The following is an 18,646-nucleotide window of genomic DNA, read 5'->3' as shown; positions in this document are numbered from 1 at the left end:
AAGAAAAAAAGCGAAGTGAAACAGACATTTTGCAGGCAAAGCATCGTCTGATACTGCATTAGAGCATGCCTCCCAAGCGCGTTCAGGAAGTGGTACACAATAGAATGGGTAGGCTTTCTCGTCGCCTGGCAAAACCTTAAATTATTTCTACCCTTTTTCTCCCCCCCCCCCATGCAATAATTGGCTACTGTGCAATTATTGCAAAACAACACTAATTGGGTGACTCTAAAAGACGCTGGAGGTCATTAGTGGAGATCCTGCCTCTGTAAGCGTCAAATAATTGAATGAAAGAGATTCCTAACCCTCCCATCCATCAGCTGGCCTCAGTAGTTGGCATATCAATTTTGGCTGGTAGATCCAGCTAGCCGGAGGATGAATTGCAAAACTTTTGAGAGCAGATCAAAGCCCCTGGGGAGAGACTGCTAAATGGAAGGTTTAAAAAAAAAAAACAGATAAATGTTCACTTCGCTCTTAAAAAGAACAAGGAGAAAGGAAAATGATGTGGACCATCAAATGTTATAGCTTAAAAAAAAAAATCTGAGTTGTATTACAGATGTCAGCAAAACGTGAAAACGTACCATAGCTTGCCTGGGTGTTGGGTTTTTAGCTTGTTCCATTCTTGGTCAATTGCTGGTAGGGTGTTGGGTTTTTAGCTTGTTCCATTCTTGGTCAATTGCTGGTAGAATGAAAACCTGACTTCCTGTTTGCCCTAAATCTCCAAAGTCCCCATCCACAGAATGACAGCGTTGGAAGGGACCTCGGAGGTCTTCTAGTCCAACCCCCTACTCGAGCCGGGAGTCAAGCTATTCTCCGAAGCACCTGAAGGCAGGACAAGAAGCATCAAAAGCCTATCAGAAGAACAGAGTTGGAAAGGACCTTGGAGGTCTTCTAGCCCAACCACCTGCTGAAGCTGGAAACCCTATACCATTTCAAACCATTTCCGGTCTCTTTCTTAAAAACCTCTAGTGATGGAGCACCGACAACTTCTGGAGGCAACACACAACACATGGGAGATTAAACAAGTGTATAGTTTGCTGATTCTTATAGTAGCTCAAGAGGACTGCTTTCCTTTTCCTTTCCACACACACACACATAACACACATGATCTTTTTCTGCGTAACACACGTGTGTGTTAATGCAGAAAGAAAAGCAATCCTTCTGGGCTACTATATAAATACAAACTTGCTTGAAAGAATAGAATAAGAGAGTTGGAAGGGACCTTGGAGGTCTTCTAGTCCAACCCCCTGCTTAGGCAGGAAACCCTACACCACTTCAGACAAATGGATATCCAACTTCTTAAAGACTTCCAGTGTTGGAGCATTCACAACTTCTGGAGCAAGTTGTTCCACTGATTAATTGTTCTGTCAGGAAATTTCTCCTTAGTTCTAAGTTGCTTCTTTCCTTGATTAGTTTCCATCCGTTGCTTCTTGTCCTGCCTTCTGGTTCTTTGGAGAATAGCTTGACTCCCTCTTTTTTGGAACAACCCCTGAGATATTGGAAGACTCCTTCTTTTCATTAAATTAGACATACCCAGTTCCTGCAACCGTTCTTCGTATGTTTTAGCCTCCATTCCCCTAATCCTCTTTGTTGCTCTTCTCTGCCCTCTTTCTGATCTTCCCGTGGGTTGAGTGGTGAGGTCGGTCACCAGCTTCAAAGGTTTGGCTTCAAGATTCACACGGATGTCTCTGCCACGTTCTTGATGTGCTTCTGCACCTACTCTTGTCACTCTCTCCCTCTTTGCCTGCTCTGCTCACAGAGACCCAGAAAGATCTCTGTGACATCACAACCTCCCATGGCCCTGCTGATGAGAACCCCTGTGGACCCTGGGACAGGTCCCAGATCTGGAGAGCAGGAGCCCAACGGCCAAAATGTAAACCCTCCCACCATGCCCCATGACGTGGCTGTGGCAGGCCCTGAGTGGCCTGCAGACCTTCCCACCCTCACACTTAGAACATCGAGGGGGCTGACGCAAGGAACCGATTGTAGGTATGTTGCAACTCGGAAAGGAAAGGGGGAAAAAAAGCAGAAACTAGCTTTAAGGCGGAGGAGAGTAGATTTGCTTCAATCACAGCTGGTACCTCTCGCGGAGAAGGCGACCCCCGGAAAAATATGTAACTTTAGGATGGCTCGGAATATTCAGTTACAGGCAAGTTGACCGTTGAGCGGGGCGCGGAGCAACTGTGACCTTGAACATGCAATACTTGGAATAAATAATCAAGAGGAGGTTTTTAATTGAGATCCTTAGAAACCGGCTGAGCCTCCTGCAGCTGCTGCTTTTCCTGGACAACGAAAAGCTGATTCGGTGGGTTTCATTCAAGGCAGGATACGACGACCCCAAAGTAGCGTCAGTTTCACCCCCAAAAAATCTTTGAACCAGTATTTGGGCTGTAGACAACAATTTTGCATCGTTGAGGGTGGATGCTTTGCCCCGGGACCCTTGGAATCAGTGGATTTTTAAAAAATATCCTTATTTCTCTATGAAATGTATTTTAGATCGATGGTCTTTGATTTTCCCCTTTTTCCTTCCCTTTCCCACTTTTTGCTTAACAACTGGAGTTGGTTGACGGCTTGACTTGATTCTGGGAAAGTCCCTGCTCTAAGGTGGATTGGCTCATTTACGAGATGCCCGGAGTTACTTCACATTCTGTACTTTTGAATTATTCACTCTTGTTGACATTGAGTTGTTTGCATTCTGGGCTCTTGAGAGAGAAGTCAACAGAGTTATTGGAAGAAGCATTTTGTGTTTCTGCTCATTGTGATCTTGTGTTTCGTTAGCGATTTCTCTCGGATTTGCTGGCGTCCTTGTTTTGCTTGCAGACACTGGTAGTTCGGCTACATAACGGCTACTGTCTTCCCCTGCTTTTTAAGTTGCTTTAGATTTTCTGCTTAAAATAAGAGAAAAGTAAATCAAATTAAAACATTAATAGCAAGAATCCATTTGCCACAGTTATCCTCTAAAGGCAGCAAAAGGGGGATAACAAAATGGTAAAAATGTAAACGCTAGAATAACTTAGAAGTGAAATTAATTTGCAGTTTAGCTGGAAGCATGGGAAATGAAATAATGTCAGAGGAACTAAACCTGAACAGAAGCGGTGATTGACAAAGTAACTTTTTTTTGGGGGGGGGGGGATACCACAAATGGAAAGAAATATCTAATCTTAATTACCCAAAGAAGAACGCATTTCATACTATAGAGCAGAAACAACCTTTAGGGGGACCCAAGTCCTAAGCCTTTAAAAACCCAATTTCAGCTGGAGGACTATAATATCTAAAATAGAAGGTTTTAAACCCTGACAAAAAACCGGTTCCAAGTCATCCTGGTTACCTTGTTTTGCATCGGTCGCAAGTTTCACGCAGCCCTCGGGACGGCGTGCATTCTGCCTTCCAGATGGGTCATAACCTTCTGGAATATGGCAACGGCCTGCGGACAGCTGGCCAGTAAGAGAGCAGGGCAGATGGCCCGAATTTGACACCTCCCAAAACAGCTGGTGGCAGATAACACTGCACATTAACCACAATGTCTCTTCTTCTGAAGAATCAAAAGCTCCCCCCCCCTCTCTCTGTCTCTGTCTCTCTCTCTCTCTCAATCCAGAGAAAGGAAGATGCTTGAACTTGACAAGTGAGCCCAGAGGTCAAAAGGTGCTTCTCCAGGGAGCACCTGCTATCAGGTTCAGCAGATGTTCCTCACTTTCCAGATGATGCCCCACTTGGGTTTTCTCTCGGGCTCTTCTGCCTGGTTCCACCGACAAAAGGGCGAACGACAAAACCGCGCCCGACTAAACCGCGTCGCTGACGTCACCAACAGGGCGACAACAGCGCGGAGAAAGAAGCACGCTGTAAACCCTAAACCTAAACTTAAACCCTAACCCTAAACCTAACCCTAACCCTAAACCTAACCCTTAACCTAACCCTAAATCTAACCCTAAACCTAATCCTAAACCTAACCCTAAACCTAACCTTTAACCTAACCCTAAACCTAACCCTAACCCTAAACCTAACCCTAAACCTAACCCTTAACCTAAACCTAACCCTAATTCTAAACCTAACCCTAAACCTAACCCTTAACCTAAACCTAACCCTAAACCTAACCCTAAACCTAATCCTAAACCTAACCCTAAACCTAACCCTAACCCTTAACCTAAACCTAACCCTTACCTTAAGTTAAATCGGCTTTCTTTCAACGCGCTATTTAAAGCGCCCTTCTTTCTCCGCGCTGGCTGTTGTCGCCGCGTTGATGACGTCAGCGACGCGGTTTAGTCGGGCGCGGTTTTCGTCGTTCGCCCCTTCGTCGGGTCACGCTTCTGCCTGTGACCAACACGCACTTCTATTGACTCTCATCACAGGTCACACCGGATATGACCACGTGCGCATCGTAGAAGCCCAAAGGAACAGCAAGATGTCCGACTAACCGTTGTCCCTAACAGGTACGTATCGTTTTCTTCCCCACCACCACCCCCGGACCTTAAAAACACCTGCACGCACCAACCTCCACACCGTTTTCCCCCAGCTTCCTTCCTGTTCACGAAGCTTTTATTCGGAGAGGCAGCAGACAAAACAGCAGAGAAAAACCGGTGAAGTTCGTAAGCTGGCCTCAACTGCTCCATTAGAAAGCCAGGGAGGAGGGGTCTTTTCCCATCAGGTAGATGATTTAGGGAAGTGAGACGGATGGATGACGTTTCAAACTGGAAGCACCACTAGAGGTTCGTGGCCAGTTGCCACGCATACATAACTAGGCTCTTTTCTTTTTAAATTGCAGCTTTTGGGGGGCAAGGGTTGAATTTTCATCAGGGGTTCACATTATTCCCAGGTTGAGTATCTGACAGAACTTTCCCTGAGTTTTTGGAACGGTTCATATTTTAAATTATTGTGGCCTCTCGTTGCTGACTGCCCTCTTCATCAATTTCCCGGGGTATCGTTATTGCTTTTATGCAGCAAATGCAAAAAAAAACACCACCCCTCTTTATTTGATATTCTCGTGACCGGGAAAATCTAGACTTGACGTCCCAAGTTAAAAGCGTTTCATCTGCCATCCTTTCTCCTAAGACCAAACTCTCTTTGGTCTCTTGGCTGCTGGCTAAGAGACGTCCGTAAACTGCAATGCAGCAGGCTTGAAGGGCACCAGGTTGGAGAGAAAAAATGAATAGTGGCAATTTTATAAAGCTGCAAAACAGTCGAGAATTCTCTAAAACAGTGTTTCTCAACCTTGGCAACTTGAAGACGTTTGGACTTCAACTCCCAGAATTCCCCAGCCAGCATTCGCTGGCTGGGGAATTCTAGGAGTTGAAGTCCAGACATCTTCAAGTTGACAAGGTTGAGAAACACGGCTCTAAAATGTTTGTGGTTTGAAAGAGATCCGTTTTATGCGAAGGCTCTGTGCATCAGCGTGAGGTTGGAGTCATTCCCCCCCCCCACTCCCGGCAGTCTAATGTTTGATCACATTTTGGGGGTTTTCAACAACTCAACCTCCTTTATGCTGTCTTCCCCTCCCTCCCCCCCCCCTGCCTACAGCGAGTCTTTTAACTTACACAGCATCTCTGAAAAAAAAGCAAGATCAGGTTTTTGCTGCAGAATTGCTCCGCGGATTATGATCTGAACCCTGTGCCAAAAATGAAGATTTTTGTTCCCCTCATCTAGGTGGTGGTTGTTTTTTGTGTGTGATCGTAACAACAATCAAGTCACGCTTAGGATGTTGCGTGGATGACTTGATTACTTTCCAAGGGCAAGATTAGAATCTCGTAATCTTGCTCCAAAATGCCATTTGTCAGCTGGATCTCTTAAGGATCGTAAGCCTTGGGGTGGTTCTGAGTGGATCCAGATTCCTTCAGAGGTATCAGCGAAAGAAGAATTCGCTACAGACCCAGAAGCCAGTTCCGGGCATTGATGAAGGCATCAGGCTCGGAAGCAGGAGACTGTGTGAGTTCTAGTTCTACCTTAGGCGCCCAATCTGCTGGGATGGCTTGGGCCAGTCCCTCAATCTCAGCCCTAGGAAGGAAACGATGGCAGACTTCTTTTGAAAAACCTCCCCAGGAACAGTGCGGGGCCTTGTCCAGACAGTCTCCGAGTACCTTGAAAAGGAGAAGAAAAATAATTAAGGGGTGATTATCAAATTGTTGCTGTTGTTATTATTATTCATGAGGCCTGGATAGATTAATATGGAGGATAGACTGTTACCCAACCAGCAGATCCCCCCTCTCCGCATTGCTGAATTAGTCCAATGGAAAGGCAGAGCCGATACGATGGGTATCTATCTATCCATCTATCTATCTATCTATCTATCATCTATCTATCTATCTATCAATCTATCTATCATCTATCATCTATCTATTATCTATCATCTATCTATCATCTATCTATCATCTATTATCTATCTATCTATTATCTATCTATCTATCTATCATCTATTATCTATCTATCTATTATCTATCTATCTATCTATCTATCTATCATCTATTATCTATCATCTATCTATCATCCATCTATCTATCTATCTATCTATCTATCATCTATTATCTATCATCTATCTATTATCTATCTATCATCTATCTATCATCTATCTATCTATCATCTATCTATTATCTATCTATCTATCTATCTATCTATCTATCATCTATTATCTATCATCTATCTATTATCTATCTATTATCTATCTATCATCTATCTATCATCTATCTATCCATCTATCTATCTATCTATCATCTATCTATCTATCATCTATTATCTATCTATCTATCTATCATCTATCTATTATCTATCTATCTATCTATCTATCATCTATTATCTATCATCTATCTATCTATTATCTATCTATCATCTATCTATCTATCTATCTATCTATCTATCTATCTACCTATCTACCTACCTACCTACCTACCTACATCTATCTATCTATTATCTATCTATCATCTATCTATCATCTATTTATCTATCATCTATCTATCTATCTACAAGCTGTTTTTCAGGCCTTTTTCTGACTGTTTCCAGGCAGTTTTTGGCCCCCAAATGGCCTGAAAACGGCAAAAAAATAGCAAAAATACCCAGGCATGCATGCGCCAGCCAGCTGGTGTTTGGGTTTCCGGTGCTCTGGCACCCGCGCATGCATGCACATTCCGATTTGGGCACTCAGTGCCAAAAAGGCCCACCATCACTGTTGTAGGGAATCTGGCCATATCTGACCATTGTGTCGAGCTGTTGGAATCTCGCTCGCCTAAATGTCTCCCTAAGATGTTTTGGCAGCTGTAACTTCTAATAGCTACTATCGGCAAGTTAAGGCTGGACCTCTTCACAGGCCCTTTGTCCCGTCCCCCGTCCCCCCCCCTGTTTATAACGCCAGTGAGGAAGAGGAGGCAGAATCAATCCTTCCTTCCTTAGAGCCAAGGTGGCGCAGTGGTTAAATGCAGCACTGCAGGCTACTGCTAGATCAGCAGGTCAGCGGTTCAAATCTCACCGGCTCAGGGTTGACTCAGCCTTCCATCCTTCCGAGGTGGGTAAAATGAGGACCCAGATTGTTGGGGGCGATATGCTGACTCTCTGTAAACCGCTTAGAGAGGCCTGAAAGGCCTATGAAGCGGTATATAAGTCTACTGCTATTGCTATTGCTATTGCTATTCTGCCCTCCTTTTGTTGAGTTTGCCTGGCCCAGATTGGTGATAAATCAAGGATAATCACACATTGCCCAAGTGCCTCTAAGACTCCTTCATGGGTGCTGTGTTTGTAAGGAGAGAAGGAAGCTTGCCATGAGGGGGTGGAGGTGGGGGTGGTGGCAAGAAGCATCTGCTCGGGTATCAGCAGATCAATAGCAGGCTTTCAGCCCTGCTCCTCGCCACCAGCTGTAATAGCACCCAATCAATAGGGATTTTAGGATGAAAAGGGTCTCTAGGATTTCTTGTCATTCTCGGCATCTGAGAGATTTAACACTGCAGCTGTTCCTCCTACTTTGATTTTTCCGTCCGAATCGTGGGGCCGCCCCCTGGGAGCTCCTTCCTTTCCCAGCGAGCCACGATTTACTGTATTTTCCAGAGTATAAGACGCACCTTTCCCCCCACCCCCCAAAAAAGAGGGTGAAAATCTGGGTGCATCTTATACACTGGATACAGCATTTTTGGCCTCCCGAAAGTCCACCCCGTGCATTCAATTTTTCTGCAAAAATGGACACGCAGAGGGTTTGGGAGGCCTGTAGAGTGCTCCTGGGGGCTGGGGGGGGGGCAAAAATGAGCAAAAAAGGGGCCCATTTTTTACAAAAACGGGGCTGGTTTTGCCCTCCCGAGGCCCCAGGAGCACTCTACAGGCTTCCCACATCCTCTGCATGCCCCGTTTTTGTGAAAAACATGCCCATTTTCCCCTCCCAAACCCCTCACGTGTTGCATTTTTGCTCTCCCCAGCCCGCAGGCCTCTCAAACTCTGTGCATGCCCCTTTTTCACAAAAAAACGGGGCGTGCAGAGGCTCTGGGAGGGTTACAGAGCTTGGAGGCCGGAGAGAGCAAAAAACTTTTTTTAAAAAATTTACCTCTTCAAAATCTTGGTGGGTCTTATACTCCAGTGCATCTTACAGTCTGAAAAATACAGTAATGAGGCCCTCCGTGCCTTCATGAAGCTCCTTAGAACATCACTCAATGCACCAAATGGGGTTTAGCAACTGTTCCCCCGGAAGTCTTCCGTGCACGAGGAAAAGAGAAAGATGGGCCAGACAAATGAGGGGACCAAGAGACGGATCCAAAGCAGAACTTCTTTCTCCCCCAGAGGCTGAATGTTAAAAATAATAATAAAAGTCCTAGGTGCAATTCCTACGTGAAAGTAACTCATTGAAATGGCCATCTCATTTAGCACAGCTAAAGGTATTCAAACTCCTGCAGAAACAGCATTAAACAATGGGGTCGGCCAAGCAGGAGATGGATTTCACGAGTCCCCCTCTTGTGAGGTTCCTCTCCCAAAGATTTTATACTTGAGAAGCCAGTTCGAAAGAACTGCCGGAAACGAAAGCAGTGTGAAAAGAGAGGAAGGTTTTAATTTTATGGGGTCCTGGGTACTCTCTGAGCTAGATTGTTCCGTGATGATATTCTCTAGTTTGAGTAATGAAAAGTCAGCCAAAGAACACTCGAGCACCAAGGATGCCCCAGTCGTCTCCTCTTCCGCCTCCTCCCCTCTCCCTTATAACATTAATAATGTTATTTCATTGGGTAAGGCAACGTCTGCAAGAAAGCAACCAAGTTCCGCGAACACCAAGGAATCCACAATCATCTCCATCTTCTTCTCTTCCTCCTCCTCCTCCTCTGCAAACCTCACTCCCTTTTAGCATCAATAATGTTATTTAATTGGGTAAGGAAATGTCTGTGAGAAAACAGGCACCACAGACCCCCTCGTTTCAACTCTGAGCACCAAACAGTGCTTTACTTTTATTTATGTTTCAACAGCTGGCTTGAGGACTTCTAGAAGTTCTTCTAGGCAGCTGGCAAAATGTGGGGGAGGAAATCTCAGGGATCTTAAATATTTGGTCTTCTGAGTCTGTGGAGATCCACCTTGGGTACATTGATTCTGGAGTCCTTCCTACTGCGTTTGATTCGTTTAAATTAGAGCAGGATGGGCTGTTCGCCATCCCTTGGCAACCCAAGATGTACCGTCTAGGATCCTGAGTGCACGGCTACTCACTGGTTATTTTCCCCTCAGGGCCAGTTCGGAAAACCATGCAGTCATCCGGGCACAGGTTGCGTGAAGTTGAACACCATCCACTTCTCGCCGAGAACGACTGCTACGATTCGTCGTCCTCCGAGTGCGACGCGGGAGATCGCCTCTGGTTCATCCGCGACAGCTGCGGGATGGTCTGCGCAGTGATGACCTGGCTTCTGGTGGTCTACGCCGACTTCGTGGTCACCTTTGTCATGCTGCTGCCTTCCAAAGACTTCTGGTACTCCCTAGTCAACGGAGTCCTCTTCAATGGCTTGGCTGTGCTTGCGTTGTCCTCTCACCTAAGAACCATGCTGACGGATCCAGTGAGTATGGAGACCCAACAGTTTTGGATGCCACGCAGAGGAGTCTTTCTTGACCACCTGGATTTCACGCTTCCTAGAATCCCGAGAGTCTAGGACAACTCGCCACAGCCAACTTGCCCGGGGATAATTTGCCATGGCCAACTCGCCATGGAACAAAAGTTACATAATATTGAGGAAATGGTGGAATAGAATCATTAAAGGAAGGATACAAAAGGAGAGACAAAATGAAATCTGAATGACAAGGATTACAATAATTTTTAAATTATTTTACATAAATATATTTGTTGAATTGTCCTGTGGCGGGCGGGTTGGTGAAGGCAACAAGTTGGCCAACACAAGTTGGCCAACGCAAGTTGGCTGTGGTGAGTTGGCCATGGTGAATTGGCAACGGTGAGTTGGCTGTAGTAAGTTGGCCGTGGTGAGTTGTCCCATTCCGAATCCCACATTCAATGCAGCTGTCGGGGTTCCAAATAGCCTCCAAAAGTAAATCAGAGTCCAAGGCAAACAATTGCTCAAAGTTCAAATTCATGAAGAGAGCCATGTTGGCACATCTGGGAAAAGCCGAATCTGAAAGCTTCCCAGATTTCCCCACCCAGTTGAAAGTTCAAGATCTCGCCCCAACACCCACAAGTCCATCACATGGTTCCAATCTCCCACTGCCACGCTGGCAGCTTCCACCCATCCAGCTGCAGAGGCAAAGGATGACCTTGGCTTTCTAGAAAGAATGTTGTTATGGCTACATACCATCTAACTCCTTACAATCCCCCCCCCTTCCCATTTCCCCATAGTAGAAAATGCATAGCAGAAGAATAGAAAGTGTGACAGGCCAAAGACAAGATGGCTGTAGGCCTGACAGCAGCCGTGGGATTTTGGGAACTGAAGGACGGCCTATTTGGAGAACATGAGATCGAGGGGTCCACGGTAAATGAGGAGCCGCCTCCCGAATCGCTGAGTCTTATCCTTCTGGTTTTTTAGGGTGCTGTCCCCAAGGGAAATGCTACAAAAGAATACATGGAGAGTTTGCAGCTGAAACCAGGCGAGGTCATCTACAAGTGCCCCAAATGTTGCAGCGTGAAGCCAGAACGTGCCCATCACTGCAGGTATCATATCTGCAGCTGCCCTTGACTTGCTCTGAAACCAGCATATAATACGTAACTTGAGGATATTGCGGCGCGGTGGTTAAAGTGCAGTACTGCAGGCTACTTCTGCTGACTGCCAACTGCACGAAACTTGGCAATTGGAATCTCACTAGGCTCAAGGTTGACTCAGCCTTCTGTCCTTCCAAAGTGGGTAAAATGAGGACCCAGATTGTTGGGGGCAATGCGCTGACTCTGTAAACCACTTGGAGAAGGCTGTAAAGCACTGTGAAGCGTTATATACGTCTTAAGTGCTGTTGCCCTTCTTTCCTCTCTCCCTCCCTCCCTTCGTGGTGCAGTGGTTAGAATGCCATATTGCGAGCTAGCTCTGCCCACTGCCAGGAGTTCGATCCCAACCGACTCAAACTTCACTCCGCCTTTCCTTCCTTTTGAGGTCGGTAAAATGAGGAGCCAGATTGTTGGGGGCAGTGTGCTGACTCTGTAAACCACTTAGGGCTGTTAAAAGAACTGTAAAGCGGTATATAAGTCTAAGTGCTGTTGCTATCTTCTCCATCTGGTTAGAACTGAGGTGTGAATTCCTTTCCCTATGGCTACCCTGAGATGTCATCAGCCTAAGTCTTCTTTGAAAGGAGCTTCTCTCCTAGAGTCTGTGGAGCTTCTCAATTGTCCAGGTCATGGTTATCCCAAAGATGCTTCCCCCCACCCCCAAAGGCATTTCTCAGAACTTTAAAAAAAAAAAATGTTTCACCCCTTTCAGTTGAGGGTCCTTGCTTATCCCCATCGAGCTCTTCTATAGCAGTTAGCAATAGCAGTTAGACTTATATACCGCTTCATAGGGCTTTCAGCCCTCTCTAAGCGGTTTACAGAGTCAGCATATCACCCCCAACAACAATCCGGGTCCTCATTCTACCCACCTCAGAAGGATGGAAGGCTGAGTCAACCCTGAGCCGGTGAGATTTGAACAGCCGAACTGCAGAACTAGCAGTCAGCTGAAGTAGCCTGCAGTGCTGCATTTAACCACTGCGCCACCTCGGCTCTTTACTGACTTCTTCCTGACTCTGTACCGCTGGGAGCCAAGAAAAGTTCTTGGATTCTCCACTTCAGCGTTGTCCCAAAGAAGACCTCTGGCCAGGTTGTCTCAGTATAATCTTCACTCCTATCAGATATGACACAGACCTGATCTATTTTCCAGCGGTTTCGCCTGGCGGGAGGTGAGCGGTTCAGAAATACGAAATATAAATCAATGAAGTTTTGTTCCTGTTTATAAAAGAGGAAATAGATCTGGCTTGTTTGCTGTATGCAAATACCTTGGATTTTTTTTTTTAAAAAAAATGGGTTCTACTTTCAGCTACAAAATACACATAACCATCCCCCCCCCCCGGCCCCTCACTTGTTTTTTTCCTTTTAAATCCCATCAGTATTTGCAAACGATGCATTCGGAAGATGGATCATCACTGTCCGTGGGTGAACAACTGCGTAGGGGAGAGGAACCAGAGGTTTTTTGTGCTTTTTACTGTGAGTAGGCATTGCGATTTTGTTTTTTTGGTAATCGGGGAAGAGGGAGTGAACGTTCGCAGAACATTTAAATTTGCAAGTCAAAATATCGGTGGTGTTTTAATGCCGATATCGCCTCCTTGGCTGATGGTGCCTGCCTTGTGAAATATTCTCTCTTCTATCTCTGGACCCTTTTGGCTTTTTCTCAGACCTTCCTTGGGTTAGAAATGGAGGGTGGGCTTTTTAGTTTTGCTGTTTGAACTTTTTTGGGGGGTGGGGGAGGATCTTGTGATTAGCTTTGTCCCTTTTATTTTATTTTAATTTTTTTGATAGGCATAGTTTGCATTTAATTTTTGTTTTAAGCTGCCTCAAATCATTGTGGAATCAGGCAGCTTCCAAAAATGGAGAAAATAAATCACAAGGCCTGTGGGGTGCTTAGATCTGTCCACAGGGCCGCCACGGAAGCAGCGAAGGACCGGCCCGCTGCGCCTCTGGCAGCAAAAACGGAGCTCGGGGAGGCCATGTGCGGCCCGCCCGGACTCCGTTTTCTGCCGCGACGGCCTCCTGCAGCCCTCTGCCAGCAGAAACGGAGCACAGGAAAGCCATGTGCGGCCAACTCAGGCTCTGTTTTCACTTGCAGAAGGCTGCAGGAGGCCGTTGTGGCCAAAAACGGAGCCTGGGTTGGCCGCACATGGCTTTCCTGAGCTCCGTTTTTGCTAGCAGAGGGCTGCAGCCCACCCCCACCCCCCCAGGTCAAACACAACCCTGATGTGGCCCTCAATGAAATCGAGTTTGACACCCCTGAAAGAAATGAAGACGGATGAGAAATAAAGGAAGGAGACATGTCAAGGCGTTGAAGAGATTCTGACGATTGATGCCTGCGTCTTCCCTTCTTTTCCAGATGTACATAGCTCTAATTTCAGCTCATGCCCTCATCCTCTGTGGATTTCAGTTCTTTTCCTGCGTCCGGGATCAGTGGATTGGTAAGCGAGCCCGCGCTCTTTGATTTATTTTAAGCGCGCCTGAATCGCTTTGTCTGGCGGAACGGTTCAGGTGCCGTCAGACCGTAAAGGAACCGCCTCGCGAACCTGAAACCGTGGAAGGATTTTAAGTAGCCGTTGACAAAAGCGGGCGGTGGCAGCCATCAATAAAAAGCAGGGGAAACTGCACCAGAATGACTAAAGTTGTACACCAAAGACAAATATCATTCCTTGCAAAGAGAAATAATTTTTGAAACAAATGGATTGGATTATTGTAATGCGCTCTACATGGGGCTGCCCTTGAAGAGTGTTCGAAGACTCCAATTAGTCCAGAATGCAGCCGCGCGAGCAATTGTGGGTGCACCAAGGTACACCCACGTTACACCTATCCTCCGCGAGCTGCACTGGCTACCTATTAGTCTCCGAATCCGCTTCAAGGTGCTGGTCGCTACCTATAAAGCCCTACATGGCATCGGACCTGGGTACCTGAGAGACCGCCTCCTGCCGATTACCTCTCTCAGACCAATTAGATCACACAGGTTGGGTCTCCTCCGGATTCCATCTGCCAGCCAATGTCAGCTGGTGACTCCCCGGGGGAGGGCCTTCTCTGTCGCAGCTCCGGCCCTCTGGAACGAGCTCCCTGTTGAGATCCGGACCCTTACTACCCTCCCGGCCTTCCGCAAAGCCACCAAGTCCTGGCTGTTCCAGCAGGCTGGGGGAGGCTGAGAAGCATTTACCTCCACGGAAATTGTGAATGTTGGTTTCGTTTTTAATATGTTGTCTTTGTCTCGTTTCCCCCCTTTCCCTTGTCTTTTGTGAGCCGCCCGGAGTCCTCCGGGAGTGGGCGGCATACAAGATAGATAGATAGATAGATAGATAGATAGATAGATAGATAGATAGATAGATAGATAGATAGATAGATAGATAGATAGATAGATAGATAGATAGATAGATAGATAAATAAATGCCATTCGGGGTCTCGTGATTAAATCAGGGACCTCCTCACTCTGCTGGACAAAGTTTTTTGGAAGAACCGTTGTCTTTTTCAAGCTCATCTCCGGAGCTGGAGTAGTACTTTTGGAAAACGGATCTTAAGACAAGAAATTGTAAAGTAGTTAGATTTTCTGGGAGGAGCCCCTTTTGAAAATCTAGATACCCAACGGTTTTGAGGAGCCTGAAAAATCGGGAATCGGCTGTTGAGTGTTCAAACGATGGGAACCCTTAGGAGATATCCGCATCGTTCCGCTTCTGCTTGGCGTGTTTCCAAAAGAGCATTTTGCTGAGTGCTCGGGGCGACATCTTCCAACCGACCCGATTGTATTTGGGAGTTTTTGTTTTCAAAATAATTGCCTTTTTGAATTATGCATGGGAGCACAGCGTGGGTGATGCTTAGATCGTGCAGCGAGAGAACCACGGAGACGACGCAATCGTTTCCATGATGCATTTTGCCGTGTAAGGGTGGCACGCATGTGGCACCAGAATTGCAAGGGTTAACCTCCCAGTGTCCCACTGAACGTGATGGTTGGATATGGCCAGGCTGCTTTCCCGGATATTTTGCTCGGGCAGCCATGCAAATTCCATCTTGGCAGATGGCTGGCCTTACCTCACCTTAGGAATTAGCTGGGTCAGGCCTGATTATTAGTTGGATAGGAAGCCACTAGCAAATCCCAGCCTCTAAGGTTAGATTAGGACAAGGTTTCTCAACCATGGCAGCTTGAAGAGAAGTGGACTCCAATTCCCAGAATCCCCCTGGCTGGAGGTTGCTGGGAGTTGAAGTCCAAGTTGCCGAGGCTGAGAAAGGCTTGATTAGGAAATCAAAAATGCTTCCTGAAGTTTTTCAGGAGTCCTGCCTTAAATTGGACGGTTTTGAAGCCCTAAAATAGGAATGTCACTCTCCCAGACCACTAGAAGTCTCCTAAACTATCTGGCCAACATATCTAATATATATCCATTCTCTGTGACTCCCCATTCCACATGCTTATCCCCCCCAGTATATGGTTCAATGTTTTTGTGCCTTCTCTAAATACAATAGTCTTTTGTATTTGCAAGTCAGTTTTGAATTCCACTTTATTTGGACGGGCTAATTATTCTTAAAAAGACTCGTGAATGTGATTGTTCTGAATTGAAACTTAATTCTTCCTTCCTTCCTTCCCTCTCCTTTTTTCCTCTCCTTCCTTCCTTCCTTCCTCATCTCCTTCCTTCCTTCACTCCTCTCCTTCCTTCCCCCTCATTCCTCTCCTTTTCCCTCTCCTTCTTTCCTCCTCTCCTTCCTCTCTCTCTCTCTCCTTCCATCCTTCCTTCCTTCCTCCTCTCCTTCCTTCCTTCTCTCCTTCCTTCCCCTCCTTTCCCCTCTCCTTCCTTCCTTCCTCCTCTCCTTCCTCTCTCTCTCCTTCCATCCTTCCTTCCCAGAATGCAGTAACTTCTCCCCACCCGTGACCGTCATCCTGCTGATCTTCTTGTGCCTTGAAGGGTTTCTGTTTCTGACGTTCACCGCCGTGATGTTCGGCACCCAGATCCATTCGATATGCAATGACGAAACGGTAAGCCATTTCCCCCCCCCCACATCATTCCCCCCCCCCCGGTTGCAATTTGGACCGGCCGTTCTCGCAACCTTTCCCCCTCCCCTCCAGCTGAGACCTTGAATCTGGGCTCACACACAAATCCCTCAAGTTTGCAGAATTTCACGCAAGCCCCCCCCCCCCCCCCCCCCACTTTGACTTGCAGGAGATCGAACGGCTGAAGAGCGAGAAGCCGACGTGGGAAAGGAGGCTCTGCTGGGAAGGGATGAAGTCGGTCTTCGGGGGGCAACCGTCTCTGCTGTGGATTAATCCTTTCGCTGGGTTCCGAATCCGGAGGCTCCTGTTGAGGAGGGCCAAGAAAGGCGCGCCTGAGTTTTCGGTCTGAGCCCGCCCAATCATGCTGAAACCCACACGAGGCGTTCGTTTGTATTTATTGTGCCGGGGGGGGGAGGAGCAGGGGGGGGGAAAGCCGCAACCGGGGGCCAGCGGACTTTATAACCAACGTACCGAACAAACATTTTGCTTGTAGCAAGCAGAATTTTTATACCTTTATAACCTCCGATGTCTGGCTTGCGGAAGGCGGAATGTGGCCACGCCGGGCTTCCGTCGTCGAGCGGCACGAACCAAACGCCACGGGGAAAGGGACAGTCAGGCTGAGGAACTGTCCAAATAGCGTCTCCCGTCACGGTTAACGTGATTTTAAGAGAAACTGCATAGGCATCTTTTTTTTTTTCCTCATTTTTTTTCGCCAGATCTCTTCGTTAAAGGAGCCTGTGGGATTTCCTCTTTTTATTTTTTCCCCTTTTGATTTCTCCTCTGTTTTGAAAAGACTGTTCCTGGAGCCGCCGTTGTCAATCACAGGACGCCGTTGCCAATCATGAGATGCAATTGTCAATCCCAAGATACCGTTGCCCATCATGAAACACCCATTTGTCAATCACGGGACCTGCTGGAAACGGCTAGCCAAACCCCACTCCCCGAAACAGAAAAGTTTCAGGATGGTGGCCTGGCACCAGGGGTGTCCTTTTTCCTCTTCGCTCCGACAAGGCCTGGGAGTGTTGTGTTAAGGGTGGGTGATGATTTCACACGGCTTCGGATTCTCCCACTAGAGAACCCACAGCTTGCCAGGATGAGGCCTCAGGTTCCCTCCCCTCACCGGATCATTCCATTTTTAGGGTCAGTATCCGCCCCGTGCTAAATAGGAGGCCACCCTACGGACAATTTTAAGGGAAGCCCTTCTCTGCTATTTGGGGAGGCCAAGAATGGATTTTGAAGAAGAAAGAAAGACGTTTTTGAAGACGCTGCCTTAGATCCCAAGAGTGCTGGTGGTCCTCGACTTAACAACCATTCGTTTAATGTCCCACGGCTGGCTGGGGAATTCTAGGAAGTTGAACTCCAGCTCTTAAAAAAAAAAAAAAGTTGCCCAGGTTGAGATAACATTAGAAGAAGGGAGAGAGTTTCTTCCAGATTGAAAAAAAACGCATTTAAGCACCCACGAAAGGCAGGTGGGCGTTTAACTCTACATAGGATTCAGATCGGTCATGAGATTCCACGTTTCCTAATGGTAATTATGCTTAAATGATGCTTGCCCACCCTGTGTGTTTGTGTGTGTGTGTGTGTTTCCGTAGATTTTCAGGGATGTAGGTATGCTGGTCTTGTTGTATTCGGGTCTTTTCCCCGTGTAAAACAAAACGAGCTTCTTCTGAAGAGTCTCGTCTTAACTCTAATAGGGATGAGTCCTTTTCGTTCCAGTAATGGCATCGCATGCTTCTACCCCCTTAGCTGGGCATCTACAGAGGGTGGCAGGAGGATACCCCGTGCGATGAAGGTGCCGCACGAAGCTTGGCGCTTAACGTACTTGTGTCTCCGAGGTTGAGATACAAGTTCCCCAGAACTGCATTTGCACAACAATTTGCGTATGGATTAAGGAGGGTTTGTGGTGGGCCTCTCGGAGAAGATTTTGACTTGAGTGAAGTCCTCTGGGTGCAGATGTAGAAGCATTCGGGGGCGGCGTGGTGGCTCAGCGGTTAAAGATGCTGGGCGAGTGGACTGGAAAGTTGGCAGCCCAGGTTCCAGGCCCGAGCGCCACATAATGGGGTGAGCCCCCATCCTCGTTCCAGCTCCTGCCAACCTAGCAGTTCAAAGCGTGCAAGTAGATAAATAGGTACCCGCTTTGGTGAGAAGGGAAGAGCGATCCGTGATGTCGTGCTGGCCACGTGACCACAGAAATGTCTTTGGGCGGCGCTGGCTCACAATGGCCTAGAAATGGAGCTGAGATTCAGTAGCGGGGTAAAAATCTGCAGCAACCCCTTTTTAACCTTCGCGTGTAGAAAGAGGTGTGTGTGTAGCAGGCTTAGGCCCACAGCATCTCAAGATGAAGGTTGCAGGGCACTGATGGCAAACCTTTTTGGCACCAAGTGCCGGAAAGGGAGCGCGGGCAGGCACTCGCCTCATCCACAACCCGGAAGAGGAGCAGCCCCGGCGGCTTGCGCGCGCCAGAAAATGTACTTCTGGTTTCCGGCACGCTAGTTTTCCAGTTACTTGTGCGCATGCGCAAACAACGATCAGTTGGC

The 18,646-nt window shown here is 47.2% G+C and overlaps 1 protein-coding gene across 2 annotated transcripts; it reads left to right on the top strand.

The window, feature by feature from the left end:
* Nucleotides 1-1,738: 1,738 nt before the first annotated feature.
* ZDHHC7 (zDHHC palmitoyltransferase 7) lies at nt 1,739-16,510 on the top strand. Of its 2 annotated transcripts, XM_087728750.1 has the most exons (9): nt 1,739-2,302; nt 4,344-4,424; nt 5,509-5,913; nt 9,661-9,983; nt 10,959-11,083; nt 12,499-12,595; nt 13,476-13,557; nt 15,964-16,094; nt 16,279-16,510. In XM_087728750.1, exons 4-9 carry the CDS (start codon nt 9,678-9,680, stop codon nt 16,456-16,458), a joined length of 921 nt encoding a protein of 306 aa, XP_087584876.1. In that variant the 5' UTR covers nt 1,739-2,302; nt 4,344-4,424; nt 5,509-5,913; nt 9,661-9,677; the 3' UTR covers nt 16,459-16,510. The 2 variants fall into 2 exon arrangements, with proteins under 2 accessions (XP_087584876.1, XP_087584875.1); XM_087728749.1 differs by lacking the exon at nt 5,509-5,913.
* The last annotated feature ends 2,136 nt before the right edge of the window (nt 16,511-18,646 follow it).

This window comes from Thamnophis sirtalis, unplaced genomic scaffold (assembly GCF_051295495.1).
Source record: "Thamnophis sirtalis isolate CommonGarterSnake01/CBP01778 unplaced genomic scaffold, rThaSir2_p1.2 scaffold_14, whole genome shotgun sequence".
Taxonomy (NCBI): domain Eukaryota; kingdom Metazoa; phylum Chordata; class Lepidosauria; order Squamata; family Natricidae; genus Thamnophis; species Thamnophis sirtalis.
Note: the sequence above shows the minus strand (reverse complement) of the source record. Positions and strands in the feature narration are given on the sequence as shown.

Excerpts from the sequence above, each read along its gene's own strand:
- ZDHHC7 (XM_087728749.1), top strand. The coding sequence starts at position 9,678 with ATGCAGTCATCCGGGCACAGGTTGCGTGAAGTTGAACACCATCCACTT. Across the intron at positions 12,596-13,475 it reads GGTTTTTTGTGCTTTTTACT|ATGTACATAGCTCTAATTTC; the intron begins GTGAGTAGGCAT and ends CTTCTTTTCCAG. Across the intron at positions 13,558-15,963 it reads CGTCCGGGATCAGTGGATTG|AATGCAGTAACTTCTCCCCA; the intron begins GTAAGCGAGCCC and ends CTTCCTTCCCAG.